The sequence below is a fragment of the Oncorhynchus gorbuscha genome, linkage group LG03 (assembly GCF_021184085.1).
Source record: "Oncorhynchus gorbuscha isolate QuinsamMale2020 ecotype Even-year linkage group LG03, OgorEven_v1.0, whole genome shotgun sequence".
NCBI classification, from domain to species: Eukaryota; Metazoa; Chordata; class Actinopteri; order Salmoniformes; family Salmonidae; genus Oncorhynchus; species Oncorhynchus gorbuscha.
Window position 1 is genome coordinate 93,577,157 of NC_060175.1, and position 16,741 is coordinate 93,593,897.

The 16,741-nt window shown below is 45.7% G+C and overlaps 1 protein-coding gene across 2 annotated transcripts; it reads left to right on the forward strand.

Annotated features, from left to right (window-relative positions):
• The first annotated feature begins 2,771 nt into the window (after positions 1–2,771).
• Positions 2,772–12,944, forward strand: LOC124032261 (molybdate-anion transporter-like). Of its 2 annotated transcripts, none has more exons than XM_046344521.1 (3): positions 2,772–2,909; positions 9,021–9,412; positions 10,903–12,944. In XM_046344521.1, exons 2-3 carry the CDS (start codon positions 9,101–9,103, stop codon positions 12,040–12,042), a joined length of 1,452 nt encoding a protein of 483 aa, XP_046200477.1. In that variant the 5' UTR covers positions 2,772–2,909; positions 9,021–9,100; the 3' UTR covers positions 12,043–12,944. The 2 variants fall into 2 exon arrangements, with proteins under 2 accessions (XP_046200477.1, XP_046200478.1); XM_046344522.1 differs by lacking the exon at positions 2,772–2,909 and adding an exon at positions 2,923–3,029.
• Positions 12,945–16,741: the final 3,797 nt, after the last annotated feature.

A 16,741-nucleotide genomic window follows, 5' to 3' on the forward strand; every position in this document is an offset into this window, starting at 1 on the left:
CAGGGTTTGGTTCTTTCTGGATTCCATTAGAATGATGATCACAGAGAAATAGACAGGGTTTGGTTCTTTCTGGATGTCATTAGAATGATGATCACAGATAAAGAGACAGGGTTTGGTTCTTTCTGGATTCCATTAGAATGACATCACAGAGAAAGGGACAGGGTTTGGTTCTATCTGGATTCCATTAGAATGACATCACAGAGAAAGAGACAGGGTTTGGTTCTATCTGGATTCCATTATAATGACATCACAGAGAAGGAGACAGGGTTTGGTTCTTTCTGGATTCCATTAGAACGCTGATCACAGAGAAAGAGACAGGGATTGGTTCTATCTGGATTCCATTATAATGACATCACAGAGAAAGAGACAGGGTTTGGTTCTTTCTGGATTCTATTAGAATGTCATCACAGAGAAAGGGACAGGGTTTGGTTCTTTCTGGATTCCATTAGAATGCTGATCACAGAGAAAGAGACAGGGTTTGGTTCTTTCTGGATTCCATTTAGAATGCTGATCACAGAGAAAGAGACAGGGTTTGGTTCTTTCTGGATTCCATTAGAATGATGATCACAGAGAAAAAGACAGGGTTTGGTTCTTTCTGGATTCCATTAGAATGACATCACAGAGAAAGAGACAGGGTTTGGTTCTTTCTGGATTCCATTAGAATGACATCACAGAGAAAGAGACAGGGTTAGGTTCTTTCTGGATTCCATTAGAATGACATCACAGAGAAAGAGACAGGGTTTGGTTCTTTCTGGATTCCATTAGAATGATGATCACAGAGAAATAGACAGGGTTTGGTTCTTTCTGGATTCCATTAGAATGATGATCACAGAGAAATAGACAGGGTTTGGTTCTTTCTGGATGTCATTAGAATGATGATCACAGATAAAGAGACAGGGTTTGGTTCTTTCTGGATTCCATTAGAATGACATCACAGAGAAAGTGACAGGGTTTGGTTCTATCTGGATTCCATTAGAATGACATCACAGAGAAAGAGACAGGGTTTGGTTCTATCTGGATTCCATTAGAATGACATCACAGAGAAAAAGACAGGGTTTGGTTCTTTCTGGATTCCATTAGAATGACATCACAGAGAAAGAGACAGGGTTTGGTTCTTTCTGGATTCCATTAGAATGATGATCACAGAGAAAAAGACAGGGTTTGGTTCTTTCTGGATTCCATTAGAATGACATCACAGAGAAAGAGACAGGGTTTGGTTCTTTCTGGATTCCATTAGAATGATGATCACAGAGAAAAAGACAGGGTTTGGTTCTTTCTGGATTCCATTAGAATGACATCACAGAGAAAGAGACAGGGTTTGGTTCTTTCTGGATTCCATTAGAATGACATCACAGAGAAAGAGACAGGGTTTGGTTCTTTCTGGATTCCATTAGAATGACATCACAGAGAAAGAGACAGGGTTTGGTTCTTTCTGGATTCCATTAGAATGACATCACAGAGAAAGAGACAGGGTTTGGTTCTTTCTGGATTCCATTATAATGACATCACAGAGAAAAAGACAGGGTTTGGTTCTTTCTGGATTCCATTAGAATGCTGATCACAGAGAAAGAGACAGGGATTGGTTCTATCTGGATTCCATTATAATGACATCACAGAGAAAGAGACAGGGTTTGGTTCTTTCTGGATTCCATTAGAATGTCATCACAGAGAAAGGGACAGGGTTTGGTTCTTTCTGGATTCCATTAGAATGCTGATCACAGAGAAAGAGACAGGGTTTGGTTCTTTCTGGATTCCATTTAGAATGCTGATCACAGAGAAAGAGACAGGGACAACAACTCTTACAATTCCAACTATTGAATCCTGCAAGATACTTTTCTTAATTATACTACTACCTTTTTTAGCAAAAGCAGAGATGCTGCAAAAAAATGGCCTCTGCTAGAGAAGTCTATATCGGTCTGCTAATACGAATAAATGCCCAGTGTTACACCTATATATTTTTTGCAATCTGATTTTTCAGGGGGTGCTACAGCACCCCCACTTTCCGCAGTTATGCATAAGGACCTTATATTTCATAACAGCAATAAATAATTGATTTAATTGATACACAACTTTATAGGGTTCCCACACAGCCATATGTCCATGTTACTACAGAGCTTGTTCACGGAAAACAGACTGCAGAGTAGACTGCCTATGCAAATTAGCTATCTGCTTCTCTGAACACTGACAGATGCCACAAACTTGATGTCACTGAAAAATACCATTGGCTGCAACTGTGGTAAAACCAGTTAAAACAGTGTCCAGTAAAATTGTATTTTGCATTCGTGAAAAGATTGTGATTTGATATGAAAGTAAAGGGATTTATGTTTTTATAACTGTACTGCAATTGATAATCGATTCACGTTTAGATGGAGTATTTGGCTGTTTTGGCTTCCAGAGACAATTCACCCTTTAAACAGAACATATAAGAAAGTCCTTGGAAGGTGTAACGTTAGGCTCCTTAAATCCAATATTGGGAAACTGCAAGGTTTCCAGTAGTTACCAAAGCCATAAAGTCAAAATTGCTCGTGAAAATTCATGAAAAGAAATGTGCTTTTAACACTTAATTTAAGGATAGGGGGTTAGCCATAAGGTTAGTAGTGTGGTTAAGATTAGGTTTAAATATCACATTTTAAGAAGATAAATTGTTTAAAGGTTTACGACTTTGTGACTGGGGTAACTAATGACGACTCAACTGCAAGTGCAGAGATGGGTCATGCACAATCGGGATAGAAAAAGAAAGGCTGCCCCCAAGTGGTGAAACTGAAATCAGAACCCGGAAATAGGTGGTGAAATTAGGACGTTGTAGGACACGGTTTGTCGGAGCTATCTCCTCTTCTTACTCGTAGTTAAATAACTTTTAACCCCTACATTAATTTTAAAGTGTCATGGAGTATGTATCAAACAAGATGGTAAGCATATCACAAACTGTCGAATCTTTCACAGCAAAGAAAGGGAGAGAGGTGGGAGGGGCACAGCCTGGCCTGTCTGCCACCTGGCAGAACCGTGCATCGGTTATCAAAAGATGTACGGTAGGCTATCGCAATTTACTGGCTTTGTAATGTCTCGCGCAAATTCACTAAAGTAGGGGTTATCAATGAAAAGGCTGAGATATTCTACACGCAATAGACCAAAGACACACTAGCGTTTTTCATGGAGAAGAGAAAGGGGAACAGGCAGAGAGAAAGAGGATTGGAGCAGGCAGAGAGAAAGTCAGAACCGTGCTCATAGTCTGTATCTTGGTCATCTATCAATCAATGACTTCTAAATTCACCAAAAGTATATTCAAGTAAGGCTATATATTAGGCTATAAATGAGTATGGCTAAGCTATTCTTAATAGTGCCAGCGAAGGGGAACAGGTGAATTGAAGTTAGCCAAACATAGGCCCAATTCAACTGATGCATTTGGCTAAATGATCTTATTTAATGAAACCATGTCTAGCTATCGATGTCCTAGGTCAAGGCTCTCCAACCCTGTTCTTTCATGTAGGCTTCTCCTCCAACGCCAGTTGTAACTACCCCGATTAAGTTTATAAACCAGCTAATTATTAGATCAGATGCGCTCGATTCGTTTTGAAGTGAAACCCTACATGATGGTAGCTCTCTACGAACAGGGTTGTAAGAGCCCTGTCCTACCTAGGCAGTAGATCGCAAAATAGCATCCCCGCTAAACATTTTGGAAATGGCAAGTTCACTTTCTCATCCGTAAACACAGTCAAGTGGAAATACGGTTCAGTAGCTCAAATCAGCAGGATGTGGTACATTGTTATTGGGAATAACGTCTATCATGGATGGATCGCTAAAATCATGTTTATGATAACACTTTATACATTTACATATTATGGGGAGACCTATACATTTGGCAGCCAAGCACGAGTTATCAGTGTAGCGTATTATCGTGTGGACATGACGTTGAAATTAACGAAATATCTGCAGGTCTACAATAAACGCCTCCAGGCTCCCGTCATAAGAGTCCATTTGAAATAATAATAATAATTACAGGGAGGCAGTTTGTAAATATTAATCCTGTGTGAATTGGCCTCTGGAATAACGCACATGCTTGGAAAATAGTTAGAAAGCCAATGCCTAGTAGTAATATCCGTCCAATAGGGCTGTAACATGGCAAAGAATAGGTTTATCAGAATAGTGTGTGCCGCATGACATGGGATCCGCCAAGGCTGCACACAGCGGAAATATTCCAGTTTCTACACATCACCTTATATATTCAAACAAAATGGGCAGCCTCATGCTCATATCAGTCCTCTAGAATGCAAATGTAGTCTTCCTAATAGGATTGCAATAATGAGATGGTGTGTATGTTTGTGCGCATCCGTTTGTGTGTTTTGGGAGTCGACTCCAATCACAGGAGTCGGATTTGGAGTCGAATCCAAACATCCTGGAGTCTTGCACCACAAATGAGTCATAGTGGGCAGGACAAGGGGGGCAACCAGGGTACTGGTACAGTGTCAATGTGCGGGGGGCACCGGTTAGTTGAGGTAATATGTACATGTAGATAGTTCTTAAAGTGACTTTGCATAGATGATAACAACAGAGTAGCAGTGGTGTAAAGGGAGGGGGGCATGCAAATAGTCTGGGTAGCCATTTGATTAGGTGTTCAGTCTTATGGCTTTGGGGTAGAAGCTGTTTAGAAGCCTCTTGGACCTAGACTTGGCGCTCCTATACCACTTGCCGTGCGATAGCAGAGAGAACGGTTTATGACTAGGGTGGCTAGAGTCTTTGGCAATTTTTTGGGGCCTTCCTCTGACACCGCCTAGTATAGAGGTCCTGGATGGCAGGAAGCTTGGCCCGAGTGATGTACTGGGCTGTTCGCACTACTCTCTGTAGTGCCTTGTGGTCGGAGGCATAGCAGTTGCCATACCAGGCAGTGATGCAACCAGTCAGGATGCTCTCGATGGTGCAGCTGTAGAACCGTTTGAGGATCAGAGGACCCATGCTAAATATTTTCAGTCTCCTTTGTATTTCCCTCTTCATGACTGTCTTGGTGTGCTTGGACCATGTTAGTTTGTTGGTGATGTGGACATCAAGGAACTTGAAGCTCTCAACCTGCTCCACTGCAGCCTCGTCGATGAGAATGGGGGTGTGCTCGGTCCTCTTTTTCCTGTAGTCCACACTCATCTCTTTTGTCAGTGATCATGTTGAGGGAGAGGTTGTTGTCCTGGCACCACACGGCCAGATCTCTGACCTCCTCCCTATAGGCTGTCTCGTCTTGGTCGGTAAGGACTACCACTGTTGTCATCGGCAAACTTAATGATGGTGTTGGAGTTGTGCCTGGCTGTGCAGTCATGAGTGAACAGGGAGTGCAGGAGGGGACTGAGCACGCACCCCTGAGGGGCCCCTGTGTTGAGGATCAGCGTGGCGGATGTGTTATTACCTACCCGTACCACCTGGGGGCGGCCCGTCATGAAGTCCAGGATCCAGTTGCAGAGGGGGGTGTTTAGTCCCAGGGTCCTAAGCTTAGTGATGAGCTTTGAGTGCGCTATGATGTTGAACGATGAGCTGTGGTCAATGAATAGCATTCTGACATAGGTGTTCCTTTTGTCCAGGTGGGAAAGGACATTGTGGAGTGCAATAATGATTGCATCATCTGTTGGGGCGGTATGCAAATTGGAGTGGGTCTAGGGTTTCTGGGATCATGGTGTTGATTTGAGCCATGACCAGCCTTTCAAAGCACTTCATGGCTACAGATGTGAGTGCTACGGGGTAGTGATTTAGACATGTTACCTTAGTGTTCTTGGAGACAGATATCGATCTGACTCATTGTTCGATGACAATGAGTCAGTTACTCCAAACTCGTGAAGGTGACAAACTGACATGTTTTCATTTTCGTCAAAAATAACTATATTGAAGGAGTGTCTTTGATTTGACCGCCTGCACATGCGCAGTTCAGCGTGAGACGACGTGTTTCTACACATGAGCTTAGCTAGCCAACGTCACCATATTGGAGAAGCAGTTTTAGCTTATCTTCAAACCACAGGAGGTAGGTGGTACCTTAATTGGGGAGGATGGGCTTGTGGTAATGGCTGCAGCAGAATCAGTGGAATGGTATCAAACACATGGTTTGATGCCGTTCCAGACATTATGATGAGCCGTGCTTCATACTGTACCGAAATAATCATATTTCAGATGTGTATCTTACTTAGTTTTATTTGATGACTTTATTATTTAGAATTCCTTAAAGTCATCATCTCTGCTCAGGCAGTAGAAGCCAGACAACGTTCTGTGTTTTCCATACTGTACTGCCTTTAGTCATTCTATTTAGCTAGGCTTGCCTGCCCAAGCATGCTGCAAAGATGTCTGACAAAATAAGAATAATCTAAATCTACATTCACGAACAGTCTCTATCCCTCTCTCTTGTCGTTGTGAACATGTCTATCTTATGTGGTCTGTGTGTATCTCACCATCCATCTCAGTCTGAGCCTGGAAAAACAGGTGCAATGGATTATGGTCATTGTAGTTAATTACTACGTTTCTGTGCTGAACTAGGTTGAATATTTGCTTAATGAAACTTACAACTCCCTTCAGCCCAGAGTCCCACATAGTTATTGACTTGATTTCTGTCAATTATTAGATTTCTCTCTAGAGAAATGGCACGTTGGGCTCACACACAAAAAAAAAACTAAATGGAGTACTTGAACTGATGTCGGTCAATTAGTTGTTTAACCAACATTGAGTTGTTGTTTTTTGTTATTAATCACTCAGCACTTCATACTGATGACGAACCAGAGGTAACTCATTTGGGGGTTTTAAGACTACAAGTTGACGAACCCTATTCACCTTTTTTCTCCACCATTTTGTTTAGTTAACAGACTTCAATATACTTTTGTTTCTCACCAAAGTAAAGATGTTGCTGGAGTGCTGACTAACTTTTCTCTGTATGTCGCCAGAATAGCTGTAGTTCACACATCCGTCAGATGCTAAATGCACGTGGATGCATCCAGAATGGAATAGACATTCATTGCTGCATCTCGTGGTGCAGATCCAACGCTCAACTCTATTATTTTTTTCATTTTGGAGAAACAACAGTTTGCACAGACAGAGAAATGTTCTAGCCGATTTCATGGTCAATCCAACATCTAGAATTTACAGCGACGCGGTCGCCGCAGAAGTCAGACCGTTCAAACTTCTTGCACTTCAGGGCGCTGTCATAGTGATTCAGGGCCATTGGTGTCAAGTACTTCAGTAAAAAATACTTTAACGTACTACTTAAGTAGTATCTGTACTTAATTATTTATATTTTTCAGAACTTTTACTTTTACATTCCTAAAGAAAATAATGTACTTTTTACTCAACTTTTTCGTGACACCCAAAAGTACTCGTTACATTGTGAATTCTTAGCAAGACAGGAAAAGTGTCCAATATTCACACTTCTCAAGAGAACATCCCTGGTCATCCCTACTGCCTCTGGTCTGGTGGACTCACTAAACAGAGAACATCCCTGGTCATCCCTACTGCCTCTGGTCTGGTGGACTCACTAAACAGAGAACATCCCTGGTCATCCCTACTGCCTCTGGTCTGGTGGACTCACTAAACAGAGAACATCCCTGGTCATCCCTACTGCCTCTGATTTGGTGGATTCACTAAACAGAGAACATCCCTGGTCATCCCTACTGCCTCTGGTCTGGTGGACTCACTAAACAGAGAACATCCCTGGTCATCCCTACTGCCTCTGATTTGGTGGACTCACTAAACAGAGAACATCCCTGGTCATCCCTACTGCCTCTGGTCTGGTGGACTCACTAAACAGAGAACATCCCTGGTTATCCCTACTGCCTCTGATTTGGTGGATTCACTAAACAGAGAACATCCCTGGTCATCCCTACTGCCTCTGATTTGGTGGATTCACTAAACAGAGAACATCCCTGGTCATCCCTACTGCCTCTGGTCTGGTGGACTCACTAAACAGAGAACATCCCTGGTCATCCCTACTGCCTCTGATTTGGTGGATTCACTAAACAGAGAACATCCCTGGTTATCCCTACTGCCTCTGGTCTGGTGGACTCACTAAACAGAGAACATCCCTGGTCATCCCTACTGGGTCTGGTGGACTCACTAAACAGAGAACATCCCTGGTCATCCCTACTGCCTCTGGTCATCCCTCCCTGGTCACTGCCTCTGGTCTGGTGGACTCACTAAACAGAGAACATCCCTGGTCATCCCTACTGCCTCTGATTTGGTGGATTCACTAAACAGAGAACATCCCTGGTTATCCCTACTGCTTCTGATTTGGTGTACTCACTAAACACGCATGCTTCATTTGTAAATGATGTTGTGGTGTGCTCCTGGCTATCCGAGTGTGCCCCTGGCTCCGCAATTGTCACACCCTCCGTAAGGAGCCTCTGGACCATATTTTGCGGAACAAGCATAAATCGGCTTTTAGTCAGCACTCTAGTAACAAATTCCTCCGTGGGATGAATGGAAAGATGCAGGCTGTTGAAGAAAATCATCCGGACATATTGGCCTGGACCAGAGCTACTAATGTTATCTGCCAAGCTTATGCTAGCTGTTTAGCTATCTTTTGGAAGCAAACTTACAAAATGTACATTGAAGAAGGTTGCTACCTGCCAGATCTTTAGTTTAATTTGAAGCCTTTGAAACTCTCAAACCAGGGAAGTATTTTGCTGCCTCGTTCACGTCATGTCGGAAACTCTGACATCTCTGACTTGCTAACCTTGGCGGGAGAGTGGTATCAGAATCAACCAATGGGAAGCTCTACGCAAATAACTTACATTCATTTGAACTCCGAGGTCCCGAGTTTCCGACATGACCTAATGGTGGCATAACACCTGGAAATCTGTGTACACGACCAATAAACTTTGATTTGATTTGTAGTCCTCTCATGCAGCAGTATCCAGATGAGATGACAACCCTAAACAAACATCTTCTTTAGATAGCTAGTATGGACGCCACGTTTACAGAACTTGGCTTTAAGTTATTTATGCTGGTAGATATTCACAATAACTGTCTTTATGGTGCCGTTAGTAATAGAGTCTCTGTCTCCACAGCCTTTGACTGAGCCACAACGGATAAGACAAGAGTGAAGAGACCTCCCCGCCCCTAACAGTCACACTTGGACAAACCCATCATGTTGGTGACAGCCTACCTGGCCATGGTGGTCCTACTAGTGCTATGTGTCGGACTGGAGCTAACGGCACGTCGCCTCACCCCACCTCAACCCACCCCCTCTGCCATGGGCACCAACCCTGCCTTCCGTAGGTTCCAGACCGTGTTCCTCCGAGGCTACCTCTTAGCCTTGTCGGCTGACTGGCTGCAGGGGCCATACCTCTACAAGCTCTACCGCCATTACAGCTTCCTGGAGTCCCAGATAGCCATCCTGTATGTCGTTGGCCTGGCCTCCTGTGTGCTGTTTGCCCCTGTGGCTAGCTGGCTTCCTCAGGTAACAATAACCAGGACCACAATGTAAATAAATAAAATTAAAATGATCTAATAAGTTTATTCATCAAGTACACCGTTTACTGCAGGTATAAATGATGCATTGTAATGCCTACTTGCAAGCTCCCTCAACAGTGCAGTATCAATATAATACAAATTTAAATTTAAAAAAATAACAAGTAGTAGAAGAAAGTGGTATGCATTTTAGTAATAAAACTGATACAGTATAAATTATGAATGTGCTATGTCAAGTGTGACTTTAGAAATATGAAGTCAATGGTGTCTTGGGTGGGCAATTGAGTAAAATAGTATATAAATAGAACAGCAGAGTTGACTGTGTGTGCTTGTGTGTCAGGGTTGACTGTGTGTGCTTGTGTGTCAGGGTTGACTGTTTGTGTGCTTGTGTGTCAGGGTTGTCTGTGAGAGCTTGTGTGTCAGGGTTGACTGTTTGTGCGCTTGTGTGTCAGGGTTGACTGTTTGTGCGCTTGTGTGTCAGGGTTGACTGTTTGTGCGCTTGTGTGTCAGGGTTGACTGTTTGTGCGCTTGTGTGTCAGGGTTGACTGTTTGTGCGCTTGTGTGTCAGGGTTGACTGTTTGTGCGCTTGTGTGTCAGGGTTGACTGTTTGTGCGCTTGTGTGTCAGGGTTGACTGTTTGTGCGCTTGTGTGTCAGGGTTGACTGTTTGTGCGCTTGTGTGTCAGGGTTGACTGTTTGTGCGCTTGTGTGTCAGGGTTGACTGTTTGTGCGCTTGTGTGTCAGGGTTGACTGTTTGTGCGCTTGTGTGTCAGGGTTGACTGTTTGTGCGCTTGTGTGTCAGGGTTGACTGTTTGTGCGCTTGTGTGTCAGGGTTGACTGTTTGTGCGCTTGTGTGTCAGGGTTGACTGTTTGTGCGCTTGTGTGTCAGGGTTGACTGTTTGTGCGCTTGTGTGGGGAAGCCAGTGGAGAGAACGGAGGAGGGGGGTGACGTAGAGAACTTGGGAAGGTTGAACAGGGTTGACTGTTTGTGCGCTTGTGTGTCAGGGTTGACTGTTTGTGCGCTTGTGTGTCAGGGTTGACTGTTTGTGCGCTTGTGTGTCAGGGTTGACTGTGTGGAGAGTCCATGTAAATAGTCTTTAAGATGCATGTCTGAGCAGGTAGACAGCTAGCGTTAGCCGTTCAGCAGTTTGATGGCCTGGGGGTAGAAGCTGTCTCAGAGCCTGTTAGTCCGAGAACCGATGATCAGAGAGCCAATAAAAATAAGTCCATTGTTTCCTGGTCCTGGTCCTGGGTACGCAGTATTGTTTTTGCCCTGGCACTAACACACCTGATTCAAATAATCAAAGACTTGATGAGCAGAAACCATGATGATGATGAGGGCAAAAACCATAATGTGAACCCCTTTGGGTCCCCAGGACCAGGATTGGGAAATACTGCGTTAGACTTTTTACAATGTATATGTTGTTGAACTGCTACGACTGAGGTAACTATTTATTTAAAATGTGTATTAATTAATTCAGGTCCTGGGGCGGAGACGGACCTGCCTGCTCTTCTGCGTGGCCTACTCAGCCTGTTGCCTCACCAAGCTGTCCCGTGACTACTTTGTCCTGATCCTGGGTCGCGTGCTAGGAGGCCTGTCCACCTCTTTGCTCTCCACAGCCTTCCATGCCTGGTACGTGCACCGACATGTTGACGTCCACGACTTCCCTAAAGAATGGATCCCCAGTACCTTCACCAAGGCTGCTAGCTGGAACCACGGGCTAGCGATGGGGGCTGGGCTGGTGGCTAACATGTTGGCTGAGTGGCTCCACTTGGGGCCTGTGGCGCCCTTCCTCCTGGCCGTGCCCTGCCTTGGGGCCTGTGGCTGGGTGGTGCTGACTGATTGGGGCCTGGAGGAGAAGGATGGAAGCCTGGAAGGGGACAACAAGAAGCCCTTGCTCGGTCCTTCTAGTTCAGCACCTCTGGCCCGGGCTTCTGCACGGGCCCGGTTCTGGCGCGGCTGTCAGGAAGGGCTCCGCTGTCTCTTATCAGACAGACGGGTGATACTTCTAGGAGGAGTCCAGGCTCTATTTGAGAGTGTCCTCTATATATTCATCTTCCTGTGGACCCCTGTCCTGGACCCCTATGGCCCTCCGCTGGGCATGGTCTTCTCCTGTATGATGGCAGCCAGTATGGCGGGGTCCCTGCTCTACCGCCTGGCCACCTCCACCCGCTACCGCCTTCAGCCTGGGCACCTGCTCTGCTTCTCCATGCTGCTTGCCTTTTTCTCCTCCTTCATGCTCATCTTCTCCACTGCACCGGGCCAGCCCAGATCCCGCGAGTCCCTGCTGGCCTTCCTGCTGCTGGAGCTGGCCAGTGGCCTCTACTTCCCTGCTGTCAGCTTCCTCCATGGGAGGGTGATCCCAGAGGAGAAGAGGGCTGGGGTGCTGGTCTGGTTCAGGCTGCCTCTGCACCTTCTGGCCTGTCTGGGGCTACTGGCGCTCCACAGGGAGGTGTCGGGGACCGGAGGGGGCGAGGGCGGTAGTGGAACCAGGCATATGTTTGGTGGTTGTGCTGTTTTGATGCTAGCTGCACTCTTGGCTGTGGTCAGTCTCTTTACACTGGGAAGGAACGATGTGGATCTCAGACTGGATGGGCCCAAAGGAGAGGGAGATAATTGACATTTGGATTCAGAAAACTGAACTGTCCCAACATTGGGCAATGCCATGGAGGAGGAGGACTAGGAATACACTTACTGCTTTGTTTACAGCAATTAAGACTTGTTTGGGAACTAAACAACTTTTGTATGACTGAAAACTGAATCTTAATCAACATAGGAGTTGCAAATATAAGACAATGATTTAAAATAGTCTGGTGTTGGTAAGGTATATATTCTTTGTTGCAAGATTTCCTGATATTTATTTGTTTTAATTTTGTTAAGACTAGCAAATATCTTGTTAGATTGTTGAGTATATGAAGAAAATGTGTTTTTATTTGGATTTACTATGTGGCGGTCTGCATCTTCTCAAGGGGTTGGGTTAAATGCAGAAGATACACTTTGGTTGAATGCATTCAGTTGTGCAACTTACTTATTTCTTTAAACACACACACACACAAACACACACACACTGTGACACACTTGCTTGTGTATTAATGTTGCAACAGTTGGTAGCTCCAGGATGTTATTTATATCTCAGCCTGACCACGTTGTAGGGTTTATCAACTGCATTGTTCAGGGTGTACCTCTCAGCCAGGGCAGAACAAGGCTTCCATCACTAGCGTTGTTCAGGGTGTACCTCTCAGCCAGGGCAGAACAAGGCTTCCATCACTAGCGTTGTTCAGGGTGTACCTCTCAGCCAGGGCAGAACAAGGCTTCCATCACTAGCGTTGTTCAGGGTGTACCTCTCAGCCAGGGCAGAACAAGGCTTCCATCACTAGCGTTGTTCAGGGTGTACCTCTCAGCCAGGGCAGAACAAGGCTTCCATCACTAGCGTTGTTCAGGGTGTACCTCTCAGCCAGGGCAGAACAAGGCTTCCATCACTAGCGTTGTTCAGGGTGTACCTCTCAGCCAGGGCAGAACAAGGCTTCCATCACTAGCCAGGGTGTACAGCCAGGGCAGAACAAGGCTTCCATCACTAGCGTTGTTCAGGGTGTACCTCTCAGCCAGGGCAGAACAAGGCTTCCATCACTAGCGTTGTTCAGGGTGTACCTCTCAGCCAGGGCAGAACAAGGCTTCCATCACTAGCGTTGTTCAGGGTGTACCTCCATCAGCCAGGGCAGAACAAGGCTTCCATCACTAGCGTTGTTCAGGGTGTACCTCTCAGCCAGGGCAGAACAAGGCTTCCATCACTAGCGTTGTTCAGGGTGTACCTCTCAGCCAGGGCAGAACAAGGCTTCCATCACTAGCGTTGTTCAGGGTGTACCTCTCAGCCAGGGCAGAACAAGGCTTCCATCACTAGCGTTGTTCAGGGTGTACCTCTCAGCCAGGGCAGAACAAGGCTTCCATCACTAGCGTTGTTCAGGGTGTACCTCTCAGCCAGGGCAGAACAAGGCTTCCATCACTAGCGTTGTTCAGGGTGTACCTCTCAGCCAGGGCAGAACAAGGCTTCCATCACTAGCGTTGTTCAGGGTGTACCTCTCAGCCAGGGCAGAACAAGGCTTCCATCACTAGCGTTGTTCAGGGTGTACCTCTCAGCCAGGGCAGAACAAGGCTTCCATCACTAGCGTTGTTCAGGGTGTACCTCTCAGCCAGGGCAGAACAAGGCTTCCATCACTAGCGTTGTTCAGGGTGTACCTCTCAGCCAGGGCAGAACAAGGCTTCCATCACTAGCGTTGTTCAGGGTGTACCTCTCAGCCAGGGCAGAACAAGGCTTCCATCACTAGCGTTGTTCAGGGTGTACCTCTCAGCCAGGGTAGAACAAGGCTTCCATCACTAGCGTTGTTCAGGGTGTACCTCTCAGCCAGGGCAGAACAAGGCTTCCATCACTAGCGTTGTTCAGGGTGTACCTCTCAGCCAGGGCAGAACAAGGCTTCCATCACTAGCGTTGTTCAGGGTGTACCTCTCAGCCAGGGCAGAACAAGGCTTCCATCACTAGCGTTGTTCAGGGTGTACCTCTCAGCCAGGGCAGAACAAGGCTTCCATCACTAGCGTTGTTCAGGGTGTACCTCTCAGCCAGGGCAGAACAAGGCTTCCATCACTAGCGTTGTTCAGGGTGTACCTCTCAGCCAGGGCAGAACAAGGCTTCCATCACTAGCGTTGTTCAGGGTGTACCTCTCAGCCAGGGCAGAACAAGGCTTCCATCACTAGCGTTGTTCAGGGTGTACCTCTCAGCCAGGGTAGAACAAGGCTTCCATCACTAGCGTTGTTCAGGGTGTACCTCTCAGCCAGGGCAGAACAAGGCTTCCATCACTAGTACAGCTGCTTGCTCCAGCAGAAATATCACCCACTCTAATATCACATAACAAGTACTTCAGTGTATCAATTCAGTTTCAGCTGTAACTTTGCAATCAATTGACATTACACATTGTCAGTGTAAGGAACATACACTGCTCAAAAAAATAAAGGGAACACTAAAATAACACATCCTCGTTCTGAATGGATGAAATATTCTTATTAAATACATTGTTCTTTACATAGTTGAATGTGCTGACCACAAAATCACACAAAATGATCAATGGAAATCAAATTCATCAACCCATGGAGGTCTGAATTTGGAGTCACACTCAAAATTAAAGTGGAAAACCACACTACAGTCTGATCCAACTTTGATGTAATGCCCTTAAAATAAGTAAAAATGAGGCTCAGTAGTGTGTGTATGACCTCCCTACAACGCCTGGGCATGCTCCTGATGAGGTGGCAGATGGTCTCCTGAGGGATCTGCTCCCAGACCCGAACTAAAGCATCCGCCAACTCCTGGACAGTCTGTGGTGCAACGTGGCGTTGGTGGATGGAGGGAGACATGATGTCCCAGATGTACTCAATTGGATTCAGGTCTGGGGAATGGGCTGGCCAGTCCATAGCATCAATGCCTTCCTCTTGCAGGAACTGCTGACACACTCCAGCCACATGAGGTCTAGCATTGTCTTGCATTAGGAGGAACCCAGGGCCAACCGCACCAGCATATGGTCTCACAGGGGGTCTGAGGATCTCTTCTCGGTACCTAATGGCAGTCAGGCTACCTCTGGCGAGCACATGGAAGGCTGTGCAGCCCCCCAAAGAAATGCCACCCCACACCGTGACTGACCCACCGCCAAACCGGTCATGCTGGAAGATGTTGCAGGCAGCAGAACGTTCTCCACGGTGTCTCCAGACTGTCACGTCTGTCACATGTGCTCAGTGTGAACCTGCTTTCATCTGTGAAGAGCACAGGGCGCCAGTGGCGAATTTGCCAATCTTGGTGTTCTCTGGCAAATGCCAAACGTCCTGCACGGTGTTGGGCTGTAAGCACAACCCCCACTTGTGGACGTCGGGCACTCATACTACCTTCATGGAGTCTGTCTCTGACCGTTTGAGCAGACACATGCACATTTGTGGCCTGCTGGAGGTCATTTTGCAGGGCTCTGGCAGTGCTCCTCCTGCTCCTCCTTGCACAAAGACAGATCTAGCGGTCCTGCTGCTGGGTTGTTGCCCTCCTACGGCCTCCTCCACGTCTCCTGATGTACTGGCCTGTCCTGGTAGCGCCTCCTGCTCTGGACACTACGCTGACAGACACAGCAAACCTTCTTGCCACAGCTCGCATTGATGTCCCATCCTGGATGAGCTGCACTACCTGAGCCACTTGTGTGGGTTGTAGACTCCGTCTCATGCTACCACTAGAGTGAAAGCACCGTCAGCATTCAAAAGTGACCAAAACATCAGCCAGGAAGCATAGGAACTGAGAAGTGGTCTGTGGTCAACACCTGCAGAACCACTCCTTTATTGGGGGTGTCTTGCTAATTGCCTAGAATTTCCACCTGTTGTTTATTCCATTTGCACAACAGCATGTGAAATTTGTCAATTAGTGTTGCTTCCTAAGTGGACAGTTTGATTTCAGAGAAGTGTGATTGACTTGGAGTTACATTGTGTTGTTTAAGTGTTCCCTTTATTTTGAGCAGTGTATATTATGAATGGTTTGTTGTGGAGCAATATCAGATAATTTCATCATGATTTCCTTTTTTTTCAATAGCTGTTATAGAAACAGAACTTGTATGGGGCTTGTCAGACCTGAATACATCTTGGAGAGGCATTGGTATTTGCCTTATTCTTAAATCCTTGTCCTCTAGAACCTTCAGTAAAACAGGACATGTTGTAAATATCTAATAAATAAGATTTTAATACCCTCTGACATTTTGTGGTCCTTTGAATTGCAGTGATGATGTGGGTTAGACTGATTTGTCATCATCCACATAGATAACATCAATACATATTCTACAGTCTTACATGAATGTTTTACAAGTAGGAGATTCTAGTATTTTCATGAATGTAGTAGTCGTTCAGGAATGAAATGTAGGGTGCTGAATCATTGCATTACCTAAAAATAGACCATTTTAAACTTTGTTTTTTTCTTGCTCTTAATTTACTGCAGAAAAATATGAATGCTGTTTTTATTTATAGCCTGCTGCTATAAACTGCTTCTGACAGGGATGTAGAGGGTCAACACAACTTTCAGAACATGTAATACCATCTACGTCATCCTATATATATATTTTTTTACTGCAGACCAAATATTCCAGTTCTCTCTGGCCCTTTCCTCACTTGACTCACACAATGATACATCTGTACCTTCCCCTTTTTGCCAAGCATATTGGTACAGTCCAATCTTCCCACAGCACTGCTGCTTCACCTGGATGTTGCTAGAATGTTCCTTTTTGGGTAAGGGGAGGGGGGGGGTCTGTGAGAAT

Bases quoted from the DNA above. Each gene is read 5' to 3' on its own strand.
- LOC124032261 (XM_046344521.1), top strand. From the start codon at position 9,101: ATGTTGGTGACAGCCTACCTGGCCATGGTGGTCCTACTAGTGCTATGT. The intron at 9,413-10,902 runs GTAACAATAACC...TAATTAATTCAG, and splicing joins TGGCTAGCTGGCTTCCTCAG to GTCCTGGGGCGGAGACGGAC.